The sequence below is a fragment of the Cherax quadricarinatus genome, chromosome 18 (assembly GCF_038502225.1).
Source record: "Cherax quadricarinatus isolate ZL_2023a chromosome 18, ASM3850222v1, whole genome shotgun sequence".
In the NCBI taxonomy this organism is placed as follows: Eukaryota; Metazoa; Arthropoda; class Malacostraca; order Decapoda; family Parastacidae; genus Cherax; species Cherax quadricarinatus.
Window position 1 is genome coordinate 20,905,656 of NC_091309.1, and position 14,587 is coordinate 20,920,242.

The 14,587-nt window shown below is 39.3% G+C and overlaps 1 protein-coding gene across 3 annotated transcripts in view; it reads right to left on the minus strand.

The window, feature by feature from the left end:
- for (cGMP-dependent protein kinase for) overlaps window positions 1-14,587 on the minus strand; it is a 1,322,775-nt gene that overhangs the window by 52,394 nt on the left and 1,255,794 nt on the right. For all 3 annotated transcript variants that reach the window (XM_070086331.1, XM_053777365.2, XM_070086330.1), the window contains one exon: window positions 2,351-2,540. In XM_070086331.1, the coding sequence (XP_069942432.1) occupies window positions 2,351-2,540 (190 nt within the window). The remainder of the gene's footprint in view (window positions 1-2,350; window positions 2,541-14,587) is intronic.

A 14,587-nucleotide genomic window follows, 5' to 3' on the forward strand; every position in this document is an offset into this window, starting at 1 on the left:
GCCGACCCCTACCCCGCCTTCCTTCCACTACAGACTGATACACTCTTGAAGTCATTCTGTTTCGCTCCATTCTCTCTACATGTCCGAACCACCTCAACAACCCTTCCTCAGCCCTCTGGACAACAGTTTTGGTAATCCCGCACCTCCTCCTAACTTCCAAACTACGAATTCTCTGCATTATATTCACACCACACATTGCCCTCAGACATGACATCTCCACTGCCTCCAGCCTTCTCCTCGCTGCAACATTCATCACCCATGCTTCACACCCATATAAGAGTGTTGGTAAAACTATACTCTCATACATTCCCCTCTTTGCCTCCAAGGACAAAGTTCTCTGTCTCCACAGACTCCTAAGTGCACCACTCACTCTTTTGTTTTATTACCTTCAGAAAAAGGTTCTCTGCCATTTCATAAAAAAAAAAAAAAAATTGAAAATTCTTGGATGCTGTGGACAAGTTTCAGATCAGGGGTCTGGCCAATGAAAGGGTTAAATGCATATAAATGCCTGATATCAAGTTTACACTATCATATATTAAATTAGCAATAGAACTAGGCCTAAAAAAAAAATAAAAAAGTAAAATGTACATAAGTACACTCATTACTTAAATTATTTTCAGCCTTAACATATAGCGAGAGATGAGTAGTATTTACTGCAGGAAGTCAGGAGGACATGACTGGATAATGGCACAGCTTAAAGGCATGTTGTGACTAGTTTGACCTTCTATCCACACCAGTAAAATTTTTTTCATGTCAGCAATAAGGGTATCACATTTTCTTATAACTTTAGTGTTCACTGGTGTAGCATTTTTAATTCCCTGCAATGCTTTCTCCTTAGAGTTCATGGAAAATAACAACAGCCTTATGACTCCTCTTTTTATCGCAACTACTCTTAGATGCCATTATAACACAAAAATGGTATGTATAATATACGTAATAACTTTAAATCACTTGAAACGGCAACACACCTAGGTTCACATGTAAAAATAGTTATTATTACTATTATTAAACACCATGGGAAGGGTGCTTCACAGATGTGCATTTGGTGTCAAGTGTTTTGGGTAAGCGGTCGGATTTACACGTATTTCATACCTGTCTACTGGCTGTTGATACATGTTCGTCTGGCATGCATATGTTTATGAAGTGTTTTCCCCACAAAACAAACACCTTACATTGTGTACAAGTTGTCTTCAAGCTGGTGCAATAGAACACAAAACAACAACACTCATTTCCATGCAACACATCCTTTTGAGAGTGAATGATGCTAGGAGTGAAGGCATATGAAAGGAATGTTTTTCTAGTTACCCCCCAGTAATACTATACACAGCTTCTCTGGTGTTGTACTAGAGAGTGCATAATTCTTGCCGTACATTCTTACAAGCCAACTGGCTACCACACCTCACAATTATGTCAATTTGTTCTACTACGGTTGTATGTATTACCTTTATACGATATGCAGTGCGTTTCTTATATAATTTTGAAAAAATGTCATAGATGGATTAATGAAAATGTATAAAATAAAGTAATAAACATAATTTTGAGCACCTCAGAGCGATTTTTATTATTATGTTTATTGCATTTTCAACATTAATGAGACATTCTCAGCTACTTCCCCACCTGGCATAGCTGCTACTACTTTGTAACAATGTCAGACAGTGATTTTAATGAACCTGCATGCCAGTACAGTGTGCAAATTCATGTAGGTACAGGTACACAAAAGTACAATTACCAATAGCATCTCAGTCCTATCTCAGCCATAGACATACCCTGCTCATTGAGTTTAATCATTATAACACAAAGAGTATGCATCAAATATGCAGTAAGTTTAAAACACTTGAAACCTCGGAAAGTTTCCAGATGTAACTGGGAGAGACGTGGAGCTCATGGAGGATGTAAACAAACTGAGAGTGGATGGGTGGTGCACAGATGCCAGAATAGCCAATCAGCAGCTGTATAAACGAATTTTTGGGTATAATTTCAAATGTCCGCATTAGCAAAGCACCATAAAGTGAAGCGGTGTACAGCGGGGCCCTCCTGTAATATTGTTTTGTCAACAACACTTTCAAAACTAAGTCATGTGATGTGGCCCAACCTGAAATACAGTCATAAAAGCCTTCCCTCCTGAAATGATATGAAGTCAGGTAGAGGGGTTTGATGAAAAAAATTTCACTTATGCAACTTTAGCCAATCTTATTAAAAATATATCCAATTATTTAAATTAAGCCCTTAAAAATTAGTATCATGGATCTACATCAAACCGTTCCCTGCATGTCCTTAGTTCTACTTTACTAACAGTTTCAGGGTTAAGTATGGGAAAGTTTACAAATACTGATTTATTTGTTAAACCTACTTGTGCTTTTGTATATCCTTGATGCCACCCCGCTGATAACCCAGGCGTTCGGCAGGATTGTCTCGACACAACCTTTTGATGAGAGCATTGGCAGTTCGAGTGATATTTCTTGGAAATTCCACTGCATCTATGCCCTTTAAGATTGAGTTGTATGTCTTCATTGGGTCTGGCCCAGTGAAGGGTGGTGTACCTGAAAAAGTAAGAGAACATACATAGAAATTTACATGTTCATTTTCTTAACCCTTTGAGGGGTACAAATCAGGGTTCAAGAATTTAAAAAAAATATTTTTTTCTTCTCAAGAAATAGAAGATAATCTTTTTCTGAAGGTAATAAAACAAAAAGTACGGTAGTACCTCCCTATTTGTTTTACATGATGATAGGATTGCTGGTGTCCTTTTTTCTGTCTCATGAACATGCAAGATTTCAGGTACGTCTTGCTACTTCTACTTACACTTAGGTCACACTACACATACATGTACAAGCACATATATACACACCCCTCTGGGTTTTCTTCTATTTTCTTTCTAGTTCTTATTCTTGTTTATTTCCTCTTATCTCCATGGGGAAGTGGAACAGAATTCTTCCTCCGTAAGCCATGCGTGTTGTAAGAGGCAACTAAAATGCCGGGAGCAAGGGGCTAGTAACCTCTTCTCCTGTATATATTACTAAATGTAAAAGGAGAAACTTTCGTTTTTCCTTTTGGGCCACCCCGCCTCGGTGGGATACGGCCGGTGTGTTGAAAGAAGAAAGGATTGCTGGTGTCTTTTTTTCTGTCTCATAAACATGTCAGATTTCAGGTGTGTCTTGCTACTCCTACTTACACTTAAGTCACACTACACATGCATGCACAGGTTTATGTATACACTCATCTGAGTTTTCTTTGATTTTATCTTAATAGCTCTTGTTCTTATTACTTTTCCTTTCATATGCATGGGAAAGTGGAATAAGAATCTTTCCTCCGTAAGCCATGCATGTTGTAAAAGTCAACTAAAATGCCGGAAGCAATGGGTTAGTAACCCCTTTTCCTGTATAGCCTACTAAAAAGAAAAATAAGAAAGCCTTTTAGTGGCCATCATGTAGAGCTGTCATTTAACCCTTAAACTGTCCAAACGAAGATCTATGTTCATGTGCATAACGCTCCAAATGTAGATCAACGTTTTATTTTTCATTCCTTCAAAATTGGCATGATTGGCCTGAGATGCTTGGTCAGTACAGAATGGGTCTTAATTCTCGGTGTGTGCAGTATTAAAAAATCCAGGACCACTTAGTAACTTGTGGGAGCACCAGTTCAACTGAGCGCCAGTTAGAGCAACTAGCGTGGCAAACACTAGGGATTCACTGATGTCATGTCGTATTAACACTCCCCTTTTAAGAGGAAAGTGATGTTGACCCAGAGTTTAGTGGCTTTGAGATGGATGTGGCCACAAGTGGTCGAGGAAATATCAAAAACCTCGATAATAACCCATGTGCAACATTTGTGCAACATCCTTTAATTTTTGATACCACTGGTAGTGTCATCCTGCCAGAATGTTGTAGCTAGCTAGCTAGCTAGCTGGCTGGCTGGCTTTGACTTGGGCTTGCTGGCTTTGGCTATCTCTCTATCTGTCCATATCTCTGTCTCTGTCTCTCACAGGTACACATAAGTACAATTATACATAGTGTAAATTACCTAGGATAACCCAAAAATTCCAGGCAAAGTGCTATACAGTGCTTGTAGATATAAGGCATAATAAGCATGATGCAAGTACAGTGGTACCTTGAGTCATGAACTTAATTTGGTCCTGAAGGCTGTTCGAGTGCTGATGACAAACGAATTTGTTCCCATAAGGAATAATGGGAATTAGATTAGTCCGTTTCAGACCCCCAAAAATACACTTACAAAAGCACTTAGAAAAATACATAATTGTTCGAGTTGGGAACTGTTCGAAACTCAAGGTACCGCTGTTATATGCATTTTCACTTGCTCAGCAATCAGGGAGCGGCTCATAAACCAACAAGTTTATGAGCCGCTCCCTAAGATATAGAGACAAGCAGAGGGAAAGACACACACACAGGCAGACAGAAAGACAGATAAGCAGAGCTAGACAGAAACAGACAGACAGACATGTTTGTATGCAACAGTGAAAAGAAATAAAGTCAGGGGTTCATTGCAGAAGTGCAAGCTCATCAAGTGTCACTCCACTGCTGCACTGTCAGCAGTTTACTGACACTCGTCATAGACACCATGTTTCAAGGAGTTTCATATATACTCCAGCATATCTAAAACATTGCTGAGACCTATAAATTCTCTGTATATATTTCTATAGTAAATGACAAAGGCAGGTGAAAATGTTCACTCGTCAGTTTAATTGTAACATTGAGTACTATTTCAGTAATATTATTGTCAGACCAAAGATTGGCTATGAAATCACAAGAACTATTATAAATTGTAATTGTCAGAACATAAAAAATTATATAAATTAAAATAAAAACATGAAAAAAAGGTATATTGGCAACACTTCTGTAAGCGGCAGGACTCGATGTTGCCGTCAGGTGAGCATCCAAAGCCAAGTTCGTGGTCTTATATCTTGGTAAGTACTGGTCCTAATTTTTTTTTTTTGGTCTTATAACACAAAAAATTGCCCTCTTTAATTTTTTTTTTTTTTTTCAAAATATACGGAGGGCTATGCAGGTGAACGTAGATCTACGTTTGGGCAGTTTAAGGGTTAAGCTAGGGTACCACATATAGTTCTACATCATGAGCTACACACTGCATGGTGGGAAAAGCAAAAGTCTGACTACGTGCTTGTGTTTAACCCTTTCAGGGTCCGTGCCGTAGATGTACGGCTTTACATTGAGGGTCTAAACCGCAGATCTACGCCATGAGCTCAGCTCACTCTGATAAGCTGTGAGCGGTAAATTTGGGCCTAGATATGAGAGACTACATCTATGTGGTATGTGTGCACCACATAAAAGAAATCCTGCAGCACATAGTGCATAATGTGAGAAAAAAACTGAGACCGTAATTTTCGATTAAAATGGCAACTGCAGTGTTTTTTCTGTTTTTTATAGTTGTATTTGTGATTTCTTGGGTATCATTGAAAATTGGGTTGGGTAAATGTTTTGTTAGTTGAATGAATTGTAAAGGACCTGCCTAGTATGGGTCAACAGGCCTGCTGCAGTGTTCCTCCTTTCTTATGTTCTTATTTGATAGAATGGAAGATACATTACAGACATAGAGATGATTTTGATTGGTTTTAGTACGGAAAATGGCTTGAAACAGCTCAAAGTAGCAGAAATGTTAAATTTTTGCCGATGCTCATGAGTAAACAAATGACCTCACATGTCTAATACACGCCAGCTGGTGGGTCTAATATACATTCACAAATGTGCTGATATTATTTGTACAATTGTTACAGTATTGCATGACAGTAAATCTTTTATTTTTTGGTTTGAATAAAAATTCATTATGTGAATTAAAAATCAAAATGGAATTCATTTGTAAAGTCTGAAAACGTAACTAATGAACAGAGGAAATGTTAGTTTAGTGCCAGGAATGCCTGCATTGTTTATTCTGGACCCTATTTTGAAAATGGAATATTTTGAACTTTGCACTAAATTGGCCAAATTACCAATTTCTAGTCACTTTCTTTTGTAGTTGAAACAGCTGAGTTGGCGATTTCTTGTGCTCAATCGACAGAATAGAAGTAATACTAGTGAAATAGCTAAGAATTTGGTCGACTGGAATAAGGTAATTGGCCTAAAATGGGAGTTAAAGTCAGCAAAATCGCCGATGCATATATATTGCTGACACATCAAAATTCACGAGAGCATAATTTCATCAATTTTCCATCAAATTTCGTACTTTTTGTTTTATTACCTTCAGAAAAAGATTCTCTACCATTTCATAAGAAAAAATAAAATTATTTTTTGAAAATTCCTGGACACTGGTGTGCACTTTGAAATTTGGCCTCTGAACCCTAAAAGGGTTAAAATAGCAACTGGAGTGTTTTCTAGGATGGTTTTATTGGCTGCTTCTTGGTATCATTTGATAGAATGGAAGACATATTACTGAAATACACAATGTTAGTTGGTTTCAGGACTGCAAGTAGCTTGAAATTGGGCTCAAAGTAGCAGAAATATTTTATTTCCACATTTTCCTAAGGACAGGAAAGGTCCCCCTGCACCCCTGGTCTGTCTTAGAGGCTTTTGATAGGTCTGATTAAATTATTGGGATGCCATAAACCATGACCAATCATTCCTGGTTATTTTTATTTTCTGGGAAATAGAGTAAATCTGCTATTTTTGTGTGATTATGAATTCAAAATGGAAGGCATAGAAGTGTGGGGATATAATAAATGAACAGAGAAAATGTTTTAGTGCCAAGAATGTCTACATTGTTTATTTAGCACTCTATTTTTAATTGGTAATTATAATTTTTGTAACATTGGCCAAATTAACAACTTCTGTGCACTTTATAGGGTAGCTGTCGTAGTTGAGTGGGCGGTTTCATGTCCTAAATCGGCAGAATGGAAGGTACACTAGAGAAACTGCTAAGAATTTGGTCAAATGGAGTAATGAAATTGACTTGAAATAGGACTCAAGGTTAGCAAAATCACCAATGCATAAATTGTACCCAGACTGCTAACTTTGAGCCTGCGTAATTCCATAAGTTTTCCCTCAAATTTCATATTTTTGGTGTCATTAACTTCAGAAAACAACTATCTACCATTTCAGAAGAATTTAAAAAAAAAAAAGTGGACACTAGGAGCAATATTAATTTCAGAGGTTTGGACAGTTAGAGTTAAACTTCAAAAATTTCACAGTTTGTGCTTGCTAGGAACATCAGACTTAATATTTCACCAATAAACTTTAAACATGACACTTTGTAATAGCTTAATGGACAAAACCAAGAACACGACTGCTGGCATACGTATTTAGATAAGTTACCTTCTATTAGTCACTCCTTCAGCTATTACCTGTCTGATATTCCACATATACAGTGGACCCCCGCATAACGATCACCTCCGAATGCGACCAATTATGTAAGTGTATTTATGTAAGTGTATTTATGTAAGTGCGTTTGTACGTGTATGTTTGGGGGTCTGAAATGGACTAATCTACTTCACAATATTCCTTATGGGAACAAATTCGGTCAGTACTGGCACCTGAACATACTTCTGGAGTGAAAAAATATCGTTAACCGGGGGTCCACTGCATAGTTGTTTATTGTTGTTACTTGTCAATTTTCTTTTAATCCTCATCATCATACAAACCTTTTGTGATACAATTTTTTTTTTAGAACACCATCCATCTCCCAAAAAGAAATACAGTGGAACCTCTACTTGCGAGTTTAATCCATTCCATGACCTTGCTCGCAACTGGATTTGCTCGTTTGCAGAGTCAATTTTCCTCATTTAAATTAATTGAAATGCAATTAATCCGTTCCAGTGGAATTCTGTACTTCAACAATTTTGCTAATATCAACTCTACGGCTTATTTATCTATATCACTTCATCTAATGTGACATAATAAACAATGTAAATAACATAGAAACCTGATATATACTACTCTAAAATGAATAAAATATGTCATTCATGTGGTGGTATGGGCAGTGTTGGCGGTGGACAATTGTTTGTCTGGAGACCGGGCAAAATACTTTATGAATAATTTCGCTAATATCATCTATACGGTTTATTTATCTGTCATAGTTCATCTAATATGACATAACAAACAATATAAATAACATAGAAACATGATATATACTGTAGAATGAATAAATTATATCATTATGGACTTCCAGCAAGCGTGCATGAGCGTGTTAGATAGGAGTGAATGGAGACGAATGATACTTGGGACCTGACGATCTGTTGGAGTGTGAGCAGGGTAATATTTAGTGAAGGGATTCAGGGAAACCGGTTATTTTCATATAGTCGGACTTAGAGTCCTGGAAATGGGAAGTACAATGCCTGCACTTTAAAGGAGGGGTTTGGGATATTGGCAGTTTGGAGGGATATGTTGTGTATCTTTATACGTATATGCTTCTAAACTGTTGTATTCTGAGCACCTCTGCAAAAACAGTGATAATGTGTGAGTGTGGTGAAAGTGTTGAATGATGATGAAAGTATTTTCTTTTTGGGGATTTTCTTTCTTTTTTGGGTCACCCTGCCTCGGTGGGAGACGGCCGACTTGTTGAAAAAAAAAAAAAATTATGTAACAGGTGGAGGCAGCCACAACCGCTCCCTCTTTGTTGTGGTAAACATTGCCATCTAGTGATGGCCTTTTGAAGCCATCTATTATTATACAGTGGACGCCTGCATACCGTTGGCATCACATAACGTTAAATCCGCATAGCGATACATTTTATCACAAAAATTTTTGCCTCGCATTGCGCTAAAAAACTCGCTCAACGCTATTCATCCGAGATGCGTCTATGTGCGGCCTGAGCCAGCCTCACATGTTCCGCCAGTGGCAATGTTTACAAGCCAGCCTCCGCGGTAACATCCAAGCATACAATCGGAGCATTTCGTATTATTACAGCATTTTTGGTGATTTTATCTGCAAAATAAGTGACCATGGGCCCCAAGAAAGCTTCTAGTGCCAACCCTGAGGTAAAAAGGGTGAGAAATATTATCGAAATACTGTGGTACCATGGTCAACTGCTGATGCTGCTGCTGCTGTAGCACTGTCAGCTGCTGCTGCTGCTGTAGCACAGTCAGCTGCTGCTGATGCTGTACCACCGTCAGTTGCTGCTGCTGCTGTAGTACCGTTTGCTGCTGCTGTAGCACCGTCTGCTGCTGCTGTACCACCGTCAGTTGCTGCTGCTGCTGTAGTACCGTTTGCTGCTGCTGTAGCACCGTCTGCTGCTGCTGTAGCACTGTCAGCTGCTGCTGTAGCACTGTCAGCTGCTGCTGCTGCAGCAATGTCAGCTGCTGCTGCACTGTCAGCTACTGCTGCACTGTCAGCTGCTGCTGCACTGTAAGCTGCTGCCGCTGTAGTACTGTCAGCTGCTGCTGCTGCTGTAGCACCGTCAGCTGCTGCTGCAGCTGCTGTAGCACTGTCAGCTGCTGCTGCTGCTGTAGCACCGTTGTTGGTGTGGATTATTGAGAATACCAAGAAACAATTAACCGCAGAGGGTTAGCCACCCAGGATAACCCAAAAAAGTCAGTGTCATCGAAGACTGTCTAACTTATTTCCATTGGGGTCCTTAATCTTGTCTCCCAGGATGCAACCCACACCAGTCGACTAACACCCAGGAGAACAGGGAAAAATGCCTGGAACTAGTGCTCATATTGGTGAATTTAGAGCCAGCAAAGGTTGGTTTGAGAGATTTAAGAATCGTAGTGGCATACACAGTGTGATAAGGCCTGTTCTGGAAGAAAATGCCAAACAGGACCTACAGTACTCAGGAGGAAAAGGCACTCCCAGGATACAGTGTCTCATCAGTCATTGCTGCATCTTCAATAAAGGCAAGTGTCATTTATTCTTCATTTAGTAGAGTAGTACATGCACAATATATATTGTGCATGTACTACTCTACTATTGTGCATGTATCCTTCTCTGTGTGTGTAGGAAAATGTATATTTCATGTGGTAAAATTTTTTTTCATACTTTTGGGTGTCTTGCACGGATTAATTTGATTTCCATTATTTCTTAAGGGGAAAATTCATTTGCATAACGATAATTACTCATAACAATGAGCTCTCAGGAACGGATTAATATCGTTATGCGGGAGTCCAATGTACTTATTACAGTGGACCCCCAGCTTACGATATTATTTCATTCCAGAAGTATGTTCAGGTGCCATTACTGAACGAATTTGTTCCCATAAGGAATATTGTGAATTAGATTAGTCCATTTCAGACCCCCAAACATACACGTACAAACGCACTTACGTAAATACACTTACATAATTGGTCACATTGGGAGCTGATCGTAAAGTGGGGGTCCACTGCATATGTAGTACATTATTATTATATATTATTATATATGTAATTTCATGCACTGGCCAGGGAGGTATACCATCTTTTAGGAGTGAAGAAGAGCAGAATATAAGTGTGGTGGAGGTACGTGAGGCATTACGTAGAATGAAAGGGGGTAAAGCAGCTGGAACTGATGGGATCATGACAGAAATGTTAAAAGCAGGGGGGGATATAGTGTTGGAGTGGTTGGTACTTTTGTTTAATAAATGTATGAAAGAGGGGAAGGTACCTAGGGATTGGCGGAGAGCACGTATAGTCCCTTTATATAAAGGGAAAGGGGACAAAAGAGATTGTAAAAATTATAGAGGAATAAGTTTACTGAGTATACCAGGAAAAGTATATGGAAGGGTTATAATTGAAAGAATTTGAGGTAAGACAGAATGTAGGACTGCGGATGAGCAGGGAGGCTTCAGAGTGGGTAGGGGATGTGTAGATCAAGTGTTTACATTGAAGCATATATGTGACCAGTATTTAGATAAAGGTAGGGAAGTTTTTATTGCATTTATGGATTTAGAAAAGGCATATGATAGAGTGGATAGAGGAGCAATGTGGCAGATGTTGCAAGTATATGGAATAGGTGGTAAGTTACTAAATGCTGTAAAGAGCTTTTATGAGGATAGTGAGGCTCAGGTTAGGGTGTGTAGAAGAGAGGGAGAATACTTCCCAGTAAAAGTAGGTCTTAGACAGGGATGTGTAATGTCACCATGGTTGTTTAATATATTTATAGATGGGGTTGTAAAAGAAGTAAATGCTAGGGCGTTCGGGAGAGGGGTGGAATTAAATTATGGGGAATCAAATTCAAAATGGGAATTGACACAGTTACTTTTTGCTGATGATACTGTGCTTATGGGAGATTCTAAAGAAAAATTGCAAAGGTTAGTGGATGAGTTTGAGAATGTGTGTAAAGGTAGAAAGTTGAAAGTGAACATAGAAAAGAGTAAGGTGATGAGGGTATCAAATGATTTAGATAAAGAAAAATTGGATATCAAATTGGGGAGGAGGAGTATGGAAGAAGTGAATGTTTTCAGATACTTGGGAGTTGACGTGTCGGCGGATGGATTTATGAAGGATGAGGTTAATCATAGAATTGATGAGGGAAAAAAGGTGAGTGGTGCATTGAGGTATATGTGGAGTCAAAAAACGTTATCTATGGAGGCAAAGAAGGGAATGTATGAAAGTATAGTAGTACCAACACTCTTATATGGATGTGAAGCTTGGGTGGTAAACGCAGCAGCGAGGAGACGGTTGGAGGCAGTGGAGATGTCCTGTCTAAGGGCAATGTGTGGTGTAAATATTATGCAGAAAATTTGGAGTGTGGAAATTAGGAGAAGGTGTGGAGTTAATAAAAGCATTAGTCAGAGGGCAGAAGAGGGGTTGTTGAGGTGGTTTGGTCATTTAGAGAGAATGGATCAAAGTAGAATGACATGGAAAGCATATAAATCTATAGGGGAAGGAAGGAGGGGTAGGGGTCGTCCTCAAAAGGGTTGGAAAGAGGGGGTAAAGGAGGTTTTGTAGGCGAGGGGCTTGGACTTCCAGCAAGCGTGCATGAGCATGTTAGACAGGAGTGAATGGAGACGAATGATACTTGGGACCTGACGATCTGTTGGAGTGTGAGCAGGGTAATATTTAGTGAAGGGATTCAGGGAAACCGGTTATTTTCATATAGTCGGACTTGAGTCCTGGAAATGGGAAGTACAATGCCTGCACTTTAAAGGAGGGGTTTGGGATATTGGCAGTTTGGAGGGATATGTTGTGCATCTTTATATGTATATGCTTCTAAACTGTTGTATTCTGAGCACCTCTGCAAAAGCAGTGATAATGTGTGAGTGTGGTGAAAGTGTTGAATGATGATGAAAGTATTTTCTTTTTGGGGATTTTCTTTCTTTTTTTGGGTCACCCTGCCTCGGTGGGAGACGGCCGACTTGTTGAAAAAAAAAAAAATGTATTATTATTATACATCTTTCTTTCAACACACCGGCCGTATCCCACCGAGGCGGGGTGGCCCAAAAAGAAAAACAAAAGTTTCTCCTTTCAAATTTAGTAATATATACAGGAGAAGGGGTTACTAGTCCCTTGCTCCCGGCATTTTAGTCGCCTCTTACAACACGCACGGCTTACGGAGGAAGAATTCTGTTCCACTTCCCCATGGAGATAAGAGGAAATAAACAAGAACAAGAACTAGAAAGAAAATTGAAGAAAACCCAGAGGGGTATGTATATATACGCTTGTACATGTGTGTGTAGTGTGACCTAAGTGTGAGTAGAAGTAGCAAGACGTACCTGAACTCTTGCATGTTCATGAGACAGAAAAAAGGATACCAGCAATCCTACCATCATGTAAAACAATTACAGGCTTTTGTTTTACACTCACTTGGCAGGACGGTAGTACCTCCCTGGGCGGTTGCTGTCTACCAACCTACTACCTAGAATTATTATTATTATTTTTATTATATAAGTTGTATAAATAATGTCAACCCATTCACAACTGCATATTGGAATGGACAGTGACGTCATTTGTTTACTCTGAAACAGCCAAGCAATGGACCATTTCTCCTAGGTTGAGCTCTATTTCAAGGTACTTTTCATTGTGAAAGCAATCAAAATCATATCTATTTCTGTAATATATCTTCCATTCTATCAAATGAGACCAAAAAAACGAGAATACAACCATAAAAACCATTCGAAATTACCGCTAAGGGGTGGCTAATTGCTGAGAGGTGAACTCCATTATTTATGCTTAGATTTCCTTCATTTTTGGTGTACGTTAAGAAGCATCTTTCCATCATACATTGCCCAAGTTTCAATAAGATAGTCCAACAAACAAATGAGATACAATTCCCGAGATCAAGAGCAAGAGCCCCTCATCAGTGTCAAGGAACCTGCCTTGACGTCTGCTCACTTATGGAAATTTTGCTCGTGTATGGAAGCAAAAAATCGACCCATCAACTGCTTGTATTTGGAAAAACTCGCACGTGGACACGCTCGCAAGTAGAGGTTCCACTGTACTATTAAAGTTTCATTTATTTTTAGGGCAGAATGACTGTGAAAGTTGTTTTAAATCAGATGACACGATGAAAAAGTGAGGCTTAACTACAAGTTTATAATGGAGTGCATAGAAAGTGTCATCAAAAGTCTAATAATGTTACAAATTAATAACTATTTTTATAAGTGAACAGTATTTAGATAAGGCTAAAGAGGTCTTTGTGGCATTTATGGATTTGGAAAAGGCGTATGACAGGGTGGATAGGGGGGCAATGTGGCAGATGTTGCAGGTGTATGGTGTAGGAGGTAGGTTACTGAAAGCAGTGAAGAGTTTTTACGAGGATAGTGAGGCTCAAGTTAGAGTATGTAGGAAAGAGGGAAATTATTCCCCAGTAAAAGTAGGCCTTAGACAAGGATGTGTGATGTCACCATGGTTGTTTAATATATTTATAGATGGGGTTGTAAGAGAAGTAAATGCGAGGGTCTTGGCAAGAGGCGTGGAGTTAAAAGATAAAGAATCACACATAAAGTGGGAGTTGTCACAGTTGCTCTTTATTGATGACACTGTGCTCTTGGGAGATTCTGAAGAGAAGTTGCAGAGATTGGTGGATGAATTTGGTAGGGTGTGCAAAAGAAGAAAATTAAAAGTGAATACAGGAAAGAGTAAGGTTATGAGGATAACAAAAAGATTAGGTGATGAAAGATTGGATATCAGATTGGAGGGAGAGAGTATGGAGGAGGTGAATATATTCAGATATTTGGGAGTGGACATGTCAGCGGATGGGTCTATGAAAGATGAGGTGAATCATAGAATTGATGAGGGGAAAAGGGTGAGTGGTGCACTTAGGAGTCTGTGGAGACAAAGAACTTTGTCCTTGGAGGCAAAGAGGGGAATGTATGAGAGTATAGTTTTACCAACACTCTTATATGGGTGTGAAGCATGGGTGATGAATGTTGCAGCGAGGAGAAGGCTGGAGGCAGTGGAGATGTCATGTCTGAGGGCAATGTGTGGTGTGAATATAATGCAGAGAATTCGTAGTTTGGAAGTTAGGAGGAGGTGTGGGATTACCAAAACTGTTGTCCAGAGGGCTGAGGAAGGGTTGTTGAGGTGGTTCGGACATGTAGAGAGAATGGAGCGAAACATAGTGACTTCAAGAGTGTATCAGTCTGTAGTGGAAGGAAGGCGGGGTAGGGGTCGTCCTAGGAAAGGTTGGAGGGAGGGGGTAAAGGAGGTTTTGTGTGCGAGGGGCTTGGACTTCCAGCAGGCATGCGTGAGCGTGTTTGATAGGAGTGA